We start from the raw sequence: 15,648 nt of genomic DNA, 5'->3' as shown, positions 1-15,648 counted from the left end.
CGGGAGCGGGGCCGGGGCCGGGGCCGGGGCCGGGGGCGGATCCTACCTGGCGCCTTCGCTGAGCGGCCCGTGCCTGTTGTAGTTCACCGTCATGACCCGCACCGCGCTCTTGAACTCCACCTCGCCTTGCTGCAGGTACTGCAGCGTGCGCCGGATCGCGAACCGGCCCTTCATCGGCATGGCGGCGGCGCCTGTGTCCCCGGCCTCCCGCCGCGCAGCTCCGCCTCCCCGCGCCTGCGCCTTGCAGCTCGGTCCCCCGGGGCTGTGTCCGCGCCGCGCCAACGGGCAGCGCCGTCCGTTGCTCGTTAGCAATTATAGAAATAGGTTTTTTTCTTTTTGCAAAAACGTCGTTGGCCTCATAAAAGATCTCCTCGCCTAGGAGTCCTGATTGCCTTTTCCTCTAGAGCGATACGGCTACAACCTGGACACCAGCCTTCGCTTGAAAGCTTTGCAGACGAAATTGAGTCTCGAGGCTGCGGCCCCGCGAGGTCCGGCTTGGCCCGCGGCAGGACCGGCCCGCGGCCGCGCCAAACCCATCCTCCCAACTCTTCCGGAACCGCGCCGCTTTCCTGCCGCGTTCCCGGCGGTGGCTGCTCTTCCGGCGCGGCTCAGGACCCGCCGAGCTGCTGGGCCTTGAAACCTGCTTTGTGGAAATGGGCGGCTCCTCCCTAGCTTGCTCCTGCGGCCCTACGGCTGAGGGCAGGCGAACCCCCGGCCTCCGGGCTGGGGCCTGTGCGTAGGACCCCCGCCAAAGGACTGTGGAAATAGCTGAAGCCCCGGGTGGGGGTGGAGGATGTTTGCTGGTTGTGGGGCCACCTACGGTTCTGGACTGACTCACAGATTCAGACGTAATTTGGCTGGGACATGAAAAATGTCTTTAAAAAAAAGCCAACCCATGTCACGGCCTGCGCTGCCCGGGGGAAAGCGGGCAGACAGTGCCCCGCTTCTAGGACAGGGTGTTCGCCTGCGTTGGAGGGATCCTAGGTAGAGGCTGTGCCCCGGCTGCAGAGGAAAGTACCAGCCTAGTCTGACTGTGGGGTGAAATCCCATCCTGACCCCAAACAGGGCGTAGGTCTGACCCTGAGTGAAGGGGCAAGAGCATCCAGCTGTGTCACATAGTGGGGTCATGGCCTTTAGGCCCACAGAGCAAGTTACACCCCCTCCCCGTGATCAGAGGGGACTATTGGATATGTGCAAGTAATTACTTAGTATAACAAAAGAACCAAGCAGGGATGAGAGTGAAGGTCATAGTTAAAAATGAGTATACACGCAGGGGCAACACGGTGCACAGCACACTGGACAGTGCCCACTGGCCCTCTGAGTCCAGGGAGCCAGCGGACACTGCCTGGTGCAACTCTGCTGGGACGTGTGAACAGAAGAGAAACAGGAAAGTGGCCTCGCCATCCCCAGCGGTCTTCCCAGCCACAGCCTCCTTCCCAGTCATAAATCACAAGCTGCACTAGGGCCAGGAGTAAGTTGACAAGGAGGTCCCAGGACTCAGTGGAGTTGTGAGTAGGGTTTGGTCCCAGCAGCGCTGGCACAACCCGGTGATCTGTGCACGCAGCATTCAGCCAACATCAGACTACTCCTTTGCTCCCACATTTCTTTTCATTGAAACCTGACAAATGCCAGGTGATGGCAGAACCTGCAGCTAGTGAAAGACTGAAATGGCACTTTCTTGCCCTGGTCTGTTGTAGCAAATCCGAATGTAATGGCCAGGCCCCTGCTTCTGTGAGAAGTAGCTTTGGGGCAAGGGAACTACAAGGTTCCAGCTGAATGTGGGAATCAGTGGGCGTCTTGGTCTCTGAGGGGTTGGGATAGTGATCAGTATGTCAGATTCCCTCTCTCCTCCCAAGTGATATGAAAACCAGTGCAGAGCAGGACATGTAAATTGTGATAAGGCCAATTAAATGAGCATTTTTTTCATCCCACCTCAGCTGGAGCTTCTGGGTTAATCCTGGCCAGAGCATTGCAGCAAGCTAGTTTTAAATAAGACAGTCACCCATACCTCTGGTTAAGTCTACGTTTGAGGAAAGGAAGCAGTCTCTTGACCAACATAAGCATAATATGGGTTTTTCCAGGTACTGCTGCTGTTTAGAGTGTGTGACATTCAGCACAGGACTGCTCCAGCTGTAACATAATAGGAGGCATGGTAGAGTGTGGGAAAGGATAAAAGATGACAGAAAGCATGAAGAGAGAGGTTGGGAAGACTCTAGAGAATGAGGGCAAGGAAAGCCAAGGTGCAAGTTAGGGCAGGGTTATTAGAGCCTTGCAAATGGAGATTAAGAGCTTGAATTTTATGTTAAGACAAAGGAAGCCCAAAGGAAGATTCAGGGATGAGTTAACTACACTGGTTCAGGGAAAAAGACAGATTCTTCTGGGAAGCAATGAGACCAGTCAGTAAAAAGTACCAGAAATCAAGGCAAGCAGTAGACCTAATCCACAGCAAAGATGTTAGCTGTAGGAATACTGAGAAGGAGAAGAAAAGGCTTACTTGTAAAAGCCCTGAGGTACACAAATACCATGAGGCTGTTCTGTTATTTTTCTTTCTCGTAATGTTGTGGTATGATGCAACTTCCTGGAATAAGGAATAGTTCTGATTTTCCATTTAAGTCCACTTTAAGTCACTTTGCTACAGAAAAATGATCTTGGTAAATGCCAGATAATATGTTGGTAACAAAAAATGTCAGGTATAAAGAATGAGTTCTGTAGGGAACAAAAACCATGTGCCACTGGCTAGGCCAGCACTGTGGAAAGTCTTCCTGCAGAAAACTCCCCTAATGCGCATTAATCTTGACCAGTAAAATCTTTGACAACATCAGTCCTTGTGTCGAGAAACAGTCAAAGATTAACATCAATTGGACTGAATGGCCAATGGCTTATACTGTGGAGATACTTTCTGTAGGAACTAGGCCCAGCTTTGCAAACTTAGGTGCACAATCAGACACAAATTCTTATATAAGCACCTAGATGAAAGCAAGCTTAATTTTCAATGAAAGAACAGATCCAGGTCTCATTGAAAAATCAGGTCACTAGTGGTCCATGCCTACTTTCAAGTACCTGAGGTTGAAGATCATGGCATAATTTTAAATCATCAAATCATTTTTGCTTGTCACCTGTTTAACTGAAACTCGTATAAATTGGGATGATTTTTTGATAGAGGCAACTGGTAATAAGGTCAGCCACCTACCCTACCACACATGCTCATCTGAGAGAAGCTTTTAGGGAGAACTCATCTCATCTTTTACGATACGTGCATCAGAAACTAATTCAGGCACATGTAGGAGACCTGATATACCATTTCAATCCAACTAACGGTGCCTATCAAATAAAAGCAAATATAACTTGCAATAAATAGCATATCATTAGTTTTCAGATGGCAGTAAGTGTTAAAGAAACTAGGGGAGGCTAAAGAGGGCTGAATGGAAACCATTAGGATCAACTCTTACTCACCTTGTCTATACAAACAGCACCTGGTGTTAATAAGGTGAAGAGAATGTGGATTTTGACTGGTTTAAATACCTGACAGGAAGCTTTTGTCAAGTGGAGGAAAATCTCTGGCTCCTTTTCTTCTAAAGACAGGAAATTAAAACTGAAATGTTGACTTCGGTAGCAAATATATACCTACTATTTAAAGAAAAATGTAGTGACCTACTTAAAAGTAAAAATCAAGGATACATTTAGATTGGTAATTCACTTTAATAGTATAAACCTCATTTAGGTAGTAGTATTAAGCCACAACAATATAATGCCACATTTAAACAGCATTTAATAAAATGCATAAGCTAAATCATGCACTGCAATACCCTATATACAAACACAACAATGCAAATTCCTCTTCATAACTGAAGACATCGATTAGATATAAAATTCAGATTAAAAAAAGAACATGCTATTATTTTTAAATGCCATCACATATACAAAGCTGATTTCACAAAAGAAGCTGTGAGAAAGAAACAGCTTTTGACAGGTTTTAAACCTGAAATTAAAATGTAATGGCATAAATAACATTTTTCTAAATGACAAAGAGCAGAGGCTTACAGAAAATACCCCAGGGAACTACAGCAGACAATTCCTCTTGTAACAGATGGGGTAGTTTTGCAAGAGCTCAGAACTCCCGGGTATGTCAAATACATACAACAATTATACAATGAAAAATGTGCAGTTTTCCAGTTCTAAAACTGTTTGAACACTGGATTACAATATCATTTGGAGAAGAGATCAATTATAGAAAAATATTTCAGCACTTGAATTCAATTCCATGGATGATAAAAGCAAATATATTATATAAATAACACACTTTTAAAGGATACCCCTTTTCTTTTACATGTATTAATTCCCACGTTTTTTTAAATCCAAAATTCTAGAAATAATTCTTAAAAGGGATCTGTACCTGCTTTACAATAGTAGGTATTTCTAGGAACATTTCTTTATGTGCAATGTGCCAGCTACTGAGAGGTGTTAAACACCTGTAATAGGAGTGGTTTTCGGTAGCTGGCCTTCTGGGATCAAATACAGAAACCTGTTTTCACATCCCACAGTTTTTGCAAGATAATATATTCCCATTTGTATTTATGGGATAATACATTCTCATTTATTCCCATTTATATTTCAGCACAATCTGTCTGTCAAAATAGGGAAAAGAATCAGTCATGTTCCATACCTTGCAGTCTTAACATATGGGTTGGGTTTTTGAATTCAGTTTTCTCCTTTTAAACAGCTGTTATGCTGATCAATACCTCTATCCATTTCTTAACCTTTACAAGTGCTACTGAAATAAAACAGCATTTAAAGACATTATGGTGTCCATTCTACTTTTAACACAAAAACAAGCATTATTCAAACAGTACTGATTGTCATGACACCAAATGAAAAGCCATGTCAGGCAGAAAATATTCCCATTGTTTTTCATTGGTTTTAATGGAATTTTTGCCTGCTGAAGGATTGGGTTTGAAATGTTAAAAGGATGTATGTTTCACAAGGTCTGTAACTGAAACAAAATCTACAAACACTTACTAAATAATATGGCAAGAAACAGAATGCTCTTAGCAGCTTTCGTAGCAAAGATTTTACACCCAAATAGCTGGATCCTGCAAAGATGTGCTTAGGCTTAATTGTATGCACACAAAGCATTCCCATTGACTTCTGTGGGGTCTGCTCATCTACTTAAAGTTAAGCATTATATAAAAGTCTTTTCAGGATTGAGCCCAATATGTGGAAATAAATGCTCAGAAAATTCCACAATCATCTTGTCGAATGACAACCACATAAGAGGCACCGAGCCACTCCTGTCCCACCAAGAATTTTTGAAATGTGGAGGTAAACTTTTACAGAAGGCCTGTTATGTAAATCCGAGTCCGCAAGCAAAAGGAGCAAGATCCATTAAAATATTCCCATCAAAATATATATATTTTTTCATACTGTGGCCTCAATTTCTGTGTATGCTCCAAATGCTCAGGTACTATGATCTTCACAGGGGGTTTCATACAGATTGTTTTTATACTCAGATCACTTTTGGGAGGTGGTCTAGTGTGAAACTGGATGTTCGTTTGACAGCTAATTAAAATTACATTACTTAAGTTGTTAATCAAAGAAAGAATAACATTAGAAATTGAATCTTATGGGCAAAATCCAAATTAGTGAAGGGAGGACAAAAAAGAAATTAAAAACCATAATAAAAAAAATAGACAAGAAACACAGAGGGTTACATTTAAAGCATGAGTGTTGTCAGAGCCCAGTAACTCAATTGCACCATCAAATATAATTAGAAAATAAAAATATTTGAAAAAACAGGGAGAGAAAATGCAATGATTTCATTAAAAACCTGGATGTTACTAGAAACAATAATGCTTAGTACCTCAAACACACCATCAACATCCAAAAAAAGTCTAAATGTTCACAAAAAATTGGAAACCTATTTAAAAATTATTTTCTTTTATTTAACTATCACCTCCAGGGAAATTTAATTGCTTTTACTAAACCAGGCAAGATACAGTGAAGGATATTGGTCATAAGTTGTATAAGCCTCTCACTGGCTGAGAAGTGGTAAGAGTGGAACATCTAAGTCCAAATTTTATTAACAATTTGATTTCTTCTAGTACAATCATTGTTGGCGATTTCAGAAATGGCATGCACTGCACCATCCACCGTATTCTGTTCTGCAGGGTATAGTTCAAAGATGCATAATAACCCTTCTAATTAGCTACTACTGGAGTCTTAAATACTTTCAAGTTCTTACCATATTTCCCACGCTAAAACAAAGCTCTGAAAAGACCTCCCAGAAGGCTATTAAAAGCCCCTTCCTGTGTATTGAGAATGTGGAAATATTTACTGTATGCTTTTATTTCTTATTCTTCCTTGGACATTGTAGATTCTATTGACTCAACTGGATGGCTTATCCTGGCCAAATGAGAAAAGGTTGGAAAAAAAATCAAAATCTCAAATGCCCTGTCATTAAAAAAAACCCAAAGACCAAATTCACCTGTGGCTTAGAAACAGATGCAACACTACTTCCTTTCCTTGTGACAACACATTCATTCAACAGAAACTACAGATTAGTTGGAGTGTGACAGGGCTGTGCAGTGAGCACTTCTGCTGTGGCTTTGAACTCGTGATATTCTAGGCTCTTAACCATGCACTGTTGTGCCTGCACCACTCCAACCCCTGCAACACTGTTGAAGGTACTGGTGATGCGCCTGCTTAAGCCAAGGATGCACTTGGGCCAACAAATGAAATCTAGGAAGCTCCAGATTAGCAATTCAATCATAAACTTTCTTTTAACATATAGAACTGTGTGAATACATGGCTACATCTCTGTACATATATACATACACATTCACACTTTATATACACTGTACAGGATAGATTTAGACAGAGAGATATACATACATATACATTCATACACGCATACATACAACTATGTACATATGCATTATCTACTTGAGTGGGTTCTGGTATTGGCCATGCAGAAGTGCACAGTGGTGGGAGGCACAAAAAGAAATATAAAAAACCTGTCTGCTTGCTTAAAAAACTGGGTCAGGGGAAAGGCATGGATTTGAAGATCCTAATAAACCAGTTTGAAAGCACTTGTACAATGGGCTATAAAGAACATTATATACAGCCCTGGATACTCTCCATCACAAATTTAGTAATTCACAAAAGAAGGGCCCTAGAGTAAAAGTATTTCTAGGGGTGGGTGCTTTCTGATGCTAATATCTGAAGGCTTAACTTATTTAAAATCTTTCCCAGGTATTTAATTTTCTGTTGCCTCTTCCTTAAGACAGCCATTTTAAATATTTACCCAAACAAATTTTACAGCTATTAACCTCTACTAAGATCGGTTTGTATCTCACAGCCCAACAGGTGGGATTATGGCATCCTTAGTCAAAAAATAAGTACACCTTAATTTTAAAAGGGCTTGATGAGAATATAAAATATACTTCCTAAATGGCTCGACAACTCCAGAGTCAAAAGGAAAATATCAAATCCCTCTTTATAAAACATTCTTTGATTTTACAATTGCTACTCTTTGTAATGCACTCAACATTTAGTAAGCACTAACAATTTTCTCCCTTGTTTCATACGAGGCAGTAGCCAACATGACTTCTCTTATGCATGCCACGTATGTTCAGGGATATATTGAAACAGCAGAGGTCCCCAGCTGCCATGTTAGTAGGTCCAAGGGCCCACCATGACAGAAGCAGGTTGGTCTGTTACAACTCTGTTGGTGTGTCTACATGTACAGTTAATACCGCTGAATAAACTGCGGTGCAACTGCTCCTGGATGCTGCATTTGCACGTGTACCTGGAAATGCAGCACATTGAGCTGGGGCAGAGCAGCCTCAGCTGGCAGAGGCCCTGGGGATCAGCCTGCCAGCTTGGGGCTGCTCTGACTTGGCTCAATGCGTTGCAGAGGGGCTGGCCTTGTTTCTCTTCTACTTTCCATCAGTCCCTCCAAAGCAACCTCACTTACAACCAGTGTAAGTGAGATGTAAGTCAGGACCTTGGCTTCTGATCTGAGCCCTGCTTGCTGCTTAGTAAGTTAATGAGAGTCAATTAAGGAGAATCATTTTTACTTAGAATTTTTAAATATGCCCGTTTGCTTTGGGGACATATAAAGTAAAACCAATTACAAGTCGTTCAAAAACAGACCACATTTAGCTTTATCCAAAGTGACCTTTCATGGCTTTCAGTAACTATTCCTTTATACTACCGTACAACATCCATATCCACTGCCTTCTTGCAAGAGTAGGAAGACAGGAAGGCCTGCATGGCAAACTCTGGAAGTCAACAGAGTTGAGGAATACTGGACTATTACTATTCACAGCATTTCAGCCAGTGTGGAATTTCAGGTTTTGTACAAACTAATTCTTACTGTTGTACACAGATGGGCAAGTTCAGATAACTAATCAAGTGGCTTAGGATGAGCTTTTTCTTTTGATTTTAACTTTAAAAGCAGCACAGTCAGGGCTTAAAATGTAAGAGGGCTAACTTCAGACACTAGGAAGAACTTTAGTTGGATGTTGCATTTTTGACAACTGCTAGCAGTTTATGAGATTTGGCTGCAGATTTTTTCAGGTCATATTGCATTTGTGTAAAAAACCCACTGTACCAAATATAAGACACAACAGAAGTTTTCCCAATAATCCTGTAGCCACTATCTTAAACAAAAAATAAAGCAAAATATTCCTTATCCTTATTTACAACACAAAAGTGCAGCTTTGTGCTTATAGGGAAGTGAAATGGACTAGAAACTAGTGAGGGAGGCCAGTCTATTCTCATTGTACAATCACTGAAATATAGAAAGGGGGAAAAAATAAAATATATGGCAAAAATACCACTTCTCTAATATTTTTTGGAAAGTACATTATTAATAACAAAAAAGAGTTGAAAAAATACAGGATCTGATTTTATGGCACAGGCCAAATGCAGAGAACACAGGTCAGTGGCATGAACTGATGGTTTGAAGTTCACTTCTGCACTCCTATCCTCACCCTTTCATGGACCATTTTCCTCTTGTACTGTTAGAACAGCCAGAGAATTCCACTGAATACAAAGGGCTGAAATACCATCAAAGGAAATTAGCCAAAGAGGGAATAACTTGGTTATGCCCATTTTCCCTAGCTATGCCTCTTACCCTCACTACCCTTGCAACATGTAGTAATGTAAGATCCCCTCTATTGGCTCTAAACCTCTGGAAGATCATCCTTACTTTAGGGTGGTCCTTGAGCCATTTAGGATGGTTTTACAGATACATCAAATAAGTCCCAAGCACTGGAGAATGGCTCACTATTTTACATGGCAGTATTTTTACTTTCCCTTGCTCTCTCTCTTATACGGGCACCAATTCCTTGGCTCAATCCTATGTTAGCCCATTAGCAGCATGCAAAGCAGAAGCACAAATCTTATTATCCCCATCTATCCTATTATTGATAATTTGTATTTGAGACAACTAAGATTTGGAACATCTCCTAAGCCCTGGAACACACACCATCTGGTATCCAACTTTCTATCACCAAAGCTTTGTCTTAGAATCAAAACAACATATGCTTGCAGAAAACACTTCCTGTTAATGGCCTAGGGGTTAGGTAAGCTTGGATCTGACTTGCCCCACCCAGCAAATCATGCCAGTAACACTGCGCAAACAAAAGCTTCAGAGAGGAAAAGGTGATAATTTGGGATTCTTAGAGTGTAAGGATGGAACTGCCTCACTCTATCCATTAAATGCAATCGCACCTTGTAAAAACGAATCCTACACACAGGCTGGATTGTGACAGCTTTACTCACTCTGAGGCCAAAGGAATTATTTGCAGAGCAAGGACCATCAGATGCACCACAAAGGATACGGCAATGTGGCCCCATGTTTTTCAGATGTGTACTATAGATGCAAACAGAGCACTGTGAAATTTACCATTTTAGATTTACAAAGTTTAAGACACATATTTTCTGTGTCATTGCATCTAATTGTGCTCCCAAGATTATGATTAGCTGTTGACGTGTGTGCGCGCGGAGGTTTTTTTTCTTTTTTTTTTTTCTGTAAAATAGTTTCATATATAAAACTAGGGGAAAAAACAAATGCTAGTGTATTTTCAAGCAGGGAAGACTTAATTAAAAACTGGGCTCATCTTCACCAGAAAATAAGACTCTTTCCCTAGATAAATACACATGTTCAAACAAAATTCTCATGAAAAAAATTTCAAGTTTGTAATAAAATTTAGAAAAACTTTGATTTCCAATGGTTTAGTATATTCTGCGTATATCACTGTTTCACACTCCATTACTAAAAATGCTTTGACTGCTTAAATTTTAACAACACATTGTAAGCAGTTAAACTACATGATCTGCTAATCTTTTGCAATTTAAAAAATTCAAAACAGTTCAATGCATACTACTTTTCTTAAAAAAGAAGTTATATAATACACCTTTAACATTTGTTTTTCGCACAAAAATGGCCATAATGCTTCTGTGAAATTTTATTTCCAAGGCAAGTATTTACACATTAAAATTCAGGCCACAACTAATTTTTAAGGCCAAATATAAATCCTTAAAACACAAATTTTATACTGGAAGAGCTGACACAACCCTAAAGAAGTGATGCTTTAATATGGTGGTCACAATTAACTCTGCATTCCAGTTGTCTTAAGCATGTTCAGAACATGGAAGTGTCTATCATGTAAAAAAAAAGAGAAAAAAATCAACGAGTCTGTTTATTATAACAAAAAACTAGGGAAGAAGGTACAACAGAGGTCTGCACTTACACTGCAATCTCTTTATAATATCTTTTTGATAGCCAAGGTTTCTGAATGTTATAAAGATGGTGATTACATTGAAGTTTAATGCATCCAGGAGCTATAAAGTCTTTTGTGACAAAATGAGTGTTATAAATGAAAACCTTGAAATGAGGGTAAAGGGTACCAGAGGAGGGCTCTTACTACATTAAAAGCCTTGTCTGAAGTTGTTCAAGGTCCTTTGGCTACAATCAAGAACCTTAAGAGAGAGACAAATACTAACCCTGCTGGAATGTGTTTCTAAATCAATGTCCATGCCAGAAGCAAAAAAAGTGCTGAATTCATCACGTATATTTTTTCACATACAAGTATTACAAATAGATAATGCCACTACCAGGTAAATTCATTAAAAGTAATTAATGAATATAGTAAGCAAGAATCAGATTAATGAAGGTATAGCGTGACAAAAATGCATTTTTTGTAAATGTCGTTTAAAATATTTAATGTCAGTATTAATAAATTACACTAAAATAAAAGCAATGCTAGCAGGATATGGTCAATACTAGAAAACAACTTAATAGGTCACTACCCTAGCTGAGGAAAGGTAGTTAGTACTCTAACGCCAAACAATCGGTCATTAACTGCAATTGCACATGATTGAATACAAACCCAACCTATACTTCAATTTGGAACTGAGTCATAGGGGGGCTGGTAGCACTGCACAAGCAGGAACACTCAATTCCTGGGGTTGGGACAGGGACAAAAAAGAGAGAGAGAGGGGGAGAGAAAGAGGGAGGGAGAAAGCGAGCGTGAGAGAGCGTGTGTGCGCCTTGGGTTCTCCACTTATCCCTCTGGCTGACAATAGCAGCTTTCTGTGCTCAGAATTGTTCCTTTGGCTGAAAGGGTAGTGAGGGTGGTGCAGAACCACTGAAAGAAGGAATGAATTTGGAAATACGTTAAGTCTATACACTGAGAGGAGCGCACAGCTCTAGCTAGAAAGGACTGCTTCCCTGCCAGTTAATGACTGATTTCCCCCCCACAATCAAAAGGTATCTGAGCAGAATAAAGTTTGTCATGACTATGTAAACATCCATGTCAGGCTGAATTGAAACATCGTGTTTCAGCATTGCTATGGCAAGAAATTGGTATTTTGCCTTCCAGTTTGGATAATTTCTGTATCATTTATTGCTGCTGCTAATTATGCTATAGTTCTTATGCTTGTGTCATGCTGTCAGTGAACCATATTTTCACTAATTTAGCTGAGCTTAGTGCTATATAATGTAGAAATTTGCTTTGAAGAGCCACATTGCTATTAAATTCATAACATTATGAACAGCGACGTTTTGTAGAACAGATGATTGTCTCCTGTAGCCTTCTACATTTTCACAGAAATCATTAGCATTATGACCAAGGACATCTGCAGTTTTTCATTTGCTTTGCTTATAAGCAGGATGATGACATTATCGCTTTGATAAGAAGTGCTTACAAAGTGCTAATATTATACCCTGGTAATTATTAGATATTAATTCCAAGGACATTTTAAATATATACATACTGTTCTCTTTTTTTTTCTTTTTAGCATTTTTAATACTAATCTCTGACATTATAAAACTCTATTTTTGCCCATTGATAATTTCTAAATACAAAGCTCATTAAAAGTATGTTTAGGAATCTATACCCTTTTGAATGAAAGGCATCAAAATGTTCCTTGTGGCAGAAAAGGGTCCTAATAGGTCTTTTAATAGCTGTTTATATTTTGTCAAAGGAGGCAAATAAAGAAGGCGCAGTCTGATAGGAAACTGGTAATGCGTTGGAAATAATTGTACATACCAAAGTGTCATTTTTAAAGTCTGTATCTCTTAATTGTGTGATTTTATGAAAATTACTTTGATCCATCAATATATGTTGTTCCCACTATGCCGACGTGCCAGTTATTTGACCATTATACTCTGCTGTTTCCATTTTGAGGATGTAGGGGATTATGCTGTCAATTGGAACATTACCAATGAGACCAGTAAAAAAAAGTTCCTCAGTAATGCTAGAGCTCATCAGTCTAAGTGCTGGCAGGCGAACTAGAATCCGGGCAAGCCTGGAAAAGAAGTTCAACAGATTATAAAAATACATAATTCAAGTTAACCTAAACTGCTTCACTCTTAAAGGGCTGGATCTGCTTTTATTATTACAGTAACTCATGAGTGGGAGTAAAGAGGCAATTTAAGCTAATTTAGCTACCATGAAAGAATGTCTATGTTAATTCTTCCACTCTGCACGTACAATGAAATGCCACAATCTTTTTTTAGTGGTTCTCCTGTGAAAAGGATATATTAATATTACACGTGTGTATATAAACACACAATTCTTCTAGTCTACTGTTGGAAATTCCCAGCTTTGAAAGTAGTTCGGGACTAAAGACATCTCATACTTAGTAATGAGGACATTTTCATGTTTTTAAGAGCAAAATGCTTAATTAGGATTTAAATCATCTATACAGCATCACTTTCAGTTGCCTAGCAACTTGTTAATGACAAACCAATAGCAGAGATTGAGCATGCACAAGAAAACCAGAAAAATCTGGTTTTGGTGAGAAAGGGGCTTTGGGCAACCACTTTTACACTAGCCCCAAACGTCATGTTTAGTTAATGTAGAAGGATGCTGACCAGCATATAAACATGGAGAAACACACTGTATATCACCCATTGACATTCTAATACAGTTTTAGTTGACAGTATCGCTGACTGTCTGTCTGCTGTGTTTAAAGTGCAATCACGTGACTAAAAATGAAAAAAGAGGTGTTTCTTGACAAAATCATTTAAAGCACCTGCTTTGCTGATTGAGAGACTATTCCAGCTTCTTAAACAGGTGTTAAAACATCTTTGTAGAACCAATTCTGCTAACATAGCATTTCTCATACATTTAATGGTAAATCTGCAAAATGACTGAAGCTTTCTGAGGGCAAAATGTTAAGTAATTTTGCCACTACCTGTCTGATTTGTGCCATCATTCAAATACTAAGACTGCAAGTATTCAGACTTGTACTCTGAATTCATGCACAGGTGAATAAGGGTAAAAACTGTACTAATTACAATGAAGGTCAGTCTTCGGGAAATTTTACATATTTGCCTTCCCTTATTCTTTATCAAGTAGTATAAATGCTGAGAATAGGTTTTTAAAATTTTTCTTATAGTACAAGTTCAGTTTTCTGCCATTAACCTGGAATATTCAGTCTCTATGTATAGGGCAAATTCAGGTTCTGGGAACCATAGTTCCATTCACGAAACCGTGGCTATATTCTGCACTGGAGGAATGTTCTCCCTACCCCCCATCACCACTTTGCAGCTCCACTCCAGCCCCTTTGCACCAGCCATGTTAGAGCTACTGCATCTGGAATAATTGGGGATCCTATGTTGCCCTTCTGTCACCCCAAGCATTGCCTTGCTTGCTAGACATGTAGAAGTAATGTAAAGACCACCTTCCTGATGTCCAAGGGGGTAGAAGCCTTGTGGACTCTCTGGCTGCAGTCCCTCAACCCTTGATCTAGTGGACAGTAGGGAATACATGATAAAAAAAATCCCCTGCTTCAGAAGGTTATTCCCAGGGAAAAAATGAAACTCCTTCTGCCATATAACTATTGGGTACGTGACAGAGATGTTTAAGAATCAAATAGGATAACAAGTGTGGTAGGGATAATTGAAATCTAATAATTTCAAGTAAAGACTGGGCAGCAAAACTAAATATTCTATACAAAAACAGGATATTTTAAGAAAATAATCTTAGAAATCAAATAGAAGAACAAGAAAATATCACAGATATGCAGAATTTCTTCTAAAGAAAAGCTTCAGGGACTTATTTGGTATTCCCCATATATACCTTGGTTTTCAAAAGTTTGAGTTGTCAGTTTTAATACTCTTCAGCATATGCAGCTTGTCAAACTTTTAAAGGGTTGTAATTGTTTCAGTCTTTTTTATGGTCTCAGAAACTAGTTAACTGTTCTAACTTAGAAATAAGAAAAATAGAAAAAGAAAGCAAGCTCACACCAGTTTCAATTAAACTGCAGAGATTTACAGGCTTAATCTTGCTTCTTCCCCTACTTAAAATGAAACCTGTCTACTTTTATAAATAAGCAAAGGAGGTCTTCTTCAGTCTTTCATCTGAGCCTCACAAAGATAAATCTAATAATATTCTTAAATATTAATCTTGTTTTTTTTCTCTATACATTTATCATCCACTGCTTACACTATTGTTTAAAAGACAGACAATAATCACCTGTACGTGTCTTCTGGATAGGTTTTTTGAACATAGTCCTGTAACTCCATCTGCGCCTTCTCCTGGAATTTTTCTATCTGGCTTGAACTGGTTAGACCAGGGTGATCTAAAGAAAGAAAACATTTCCAAATGTCAAAATGTAAAATTCAGCAGCTAGGTATTTGCAAAGAATCTTTTATTTTATTCAAATATCCTCATGTGTTATGGCACTTGCAGAAAGGAGTACCTCATTGCACCTCCAGAAGTCATTCTGAGATGATGACTATACATTATTTAACAAACTTTATTAGAAAAGTTATTTAATGATTTATTTGCAAAGTAAGAGTGATTTCTCTTATCTTGCATGTACAGGTTTATCAGCTAATAACACCATTTTTGTTATGAGCTGTGTGTTATATACAAAGACATTTTCCATTAGTGAAAAGGTAGATACTGTTACAGTAGAACCCCAATTCTTTTCGTGGTTAGGTTCCTGACCCCCCTGGCAATGATGAAGCTTTCTGAAACAGCAAGATGTCATATACAGCTGCAGGAAACCACTGTGTGGAACCATGGAGGTGTGTCAGCTGGTGGCTGCCACTTTGATATCAATGACACCACATCTCTTGTCAGCTGCACAGGACTGCAGCTGTGCTCTGGCTAAGCAGAAAAACACCCC

The 15,648-nt window shown here is 39.6% G+C and overlaps 2 protein-coding genes across 6 annotated transcripts in view; both read right to left on the bottom strand.

Moving 5' to 3' along the window:
- MRPS25 (mitochondrial ribosomal protein S25) overlaps window positions 1-214 on the bottom strand; it is a 30,602-nt gene extending 30,388 nt beyond the window's left edge. The window contains exon 1 of the mRNA XM_019504647.1: window positions 46-214. Within this exon, the coding sequence (XP_019360192.1) occupies window positions 46-180 (135 nt within the window). The 5' untranslated portion in view covers window positions 181-214. The remainder of the gene's footprint in view (window positions 1-45) is intronic.
- Window positions 215-8,178: 7,964 nt separating this feature from the next.
- NR2C2 (nuclear receptor subfamily 2 group C member 2) overlaps window positions 8,179-15,648 on the bottom strand; it is a 98,096-nt gene continuing 90,626 nt past the window's right edge. For 3 of the 5 annotated variants that reach the window (XM_019504644.1, XM_019504645.1, XM_019504646.1), the window contains exons 13-14: window positions 14,991-15,096; window positions 8,179-12,816 (exon numbers count right to left, since the gene is read on the bottom strand). In XM_019504644.1, the coding sequence (XP_019360189.1) occupies window positions 12,642-12,816; window positions 14,991-15,096 (281 nt within the window). In that variant the 3' untranslated portion in view covers window positions 8,179-12,641. Of the gene's footprint in view, window positions 12,817-14,990; window positions 15,097-15,648 lie in introns of those variants that run through there. The other 2 variants (XR_002095260.1, XR_002095261.1) reach the window with 1 other exon arrangement.

This window comes from Gavialis gangeticus, unplaced genomic scaffold, assembly GCF_001723915.1.
Source record: "Gavialis gangeticus isolate Ggan-Ray unplaced genomic scaffold, GavGan_comp1, whole genome shotgun sequence".
Taxonomy (NCBI): Eukaryota; Metazoa; Chordata; order Crocodylia; family Gavialidae; genus Gavialis; species Gavialis gangeticus.
Note: the sequence above shows the minus strand (reverse complement) of the source record. Positions and strands in the feature narration are given on the sequence as shown.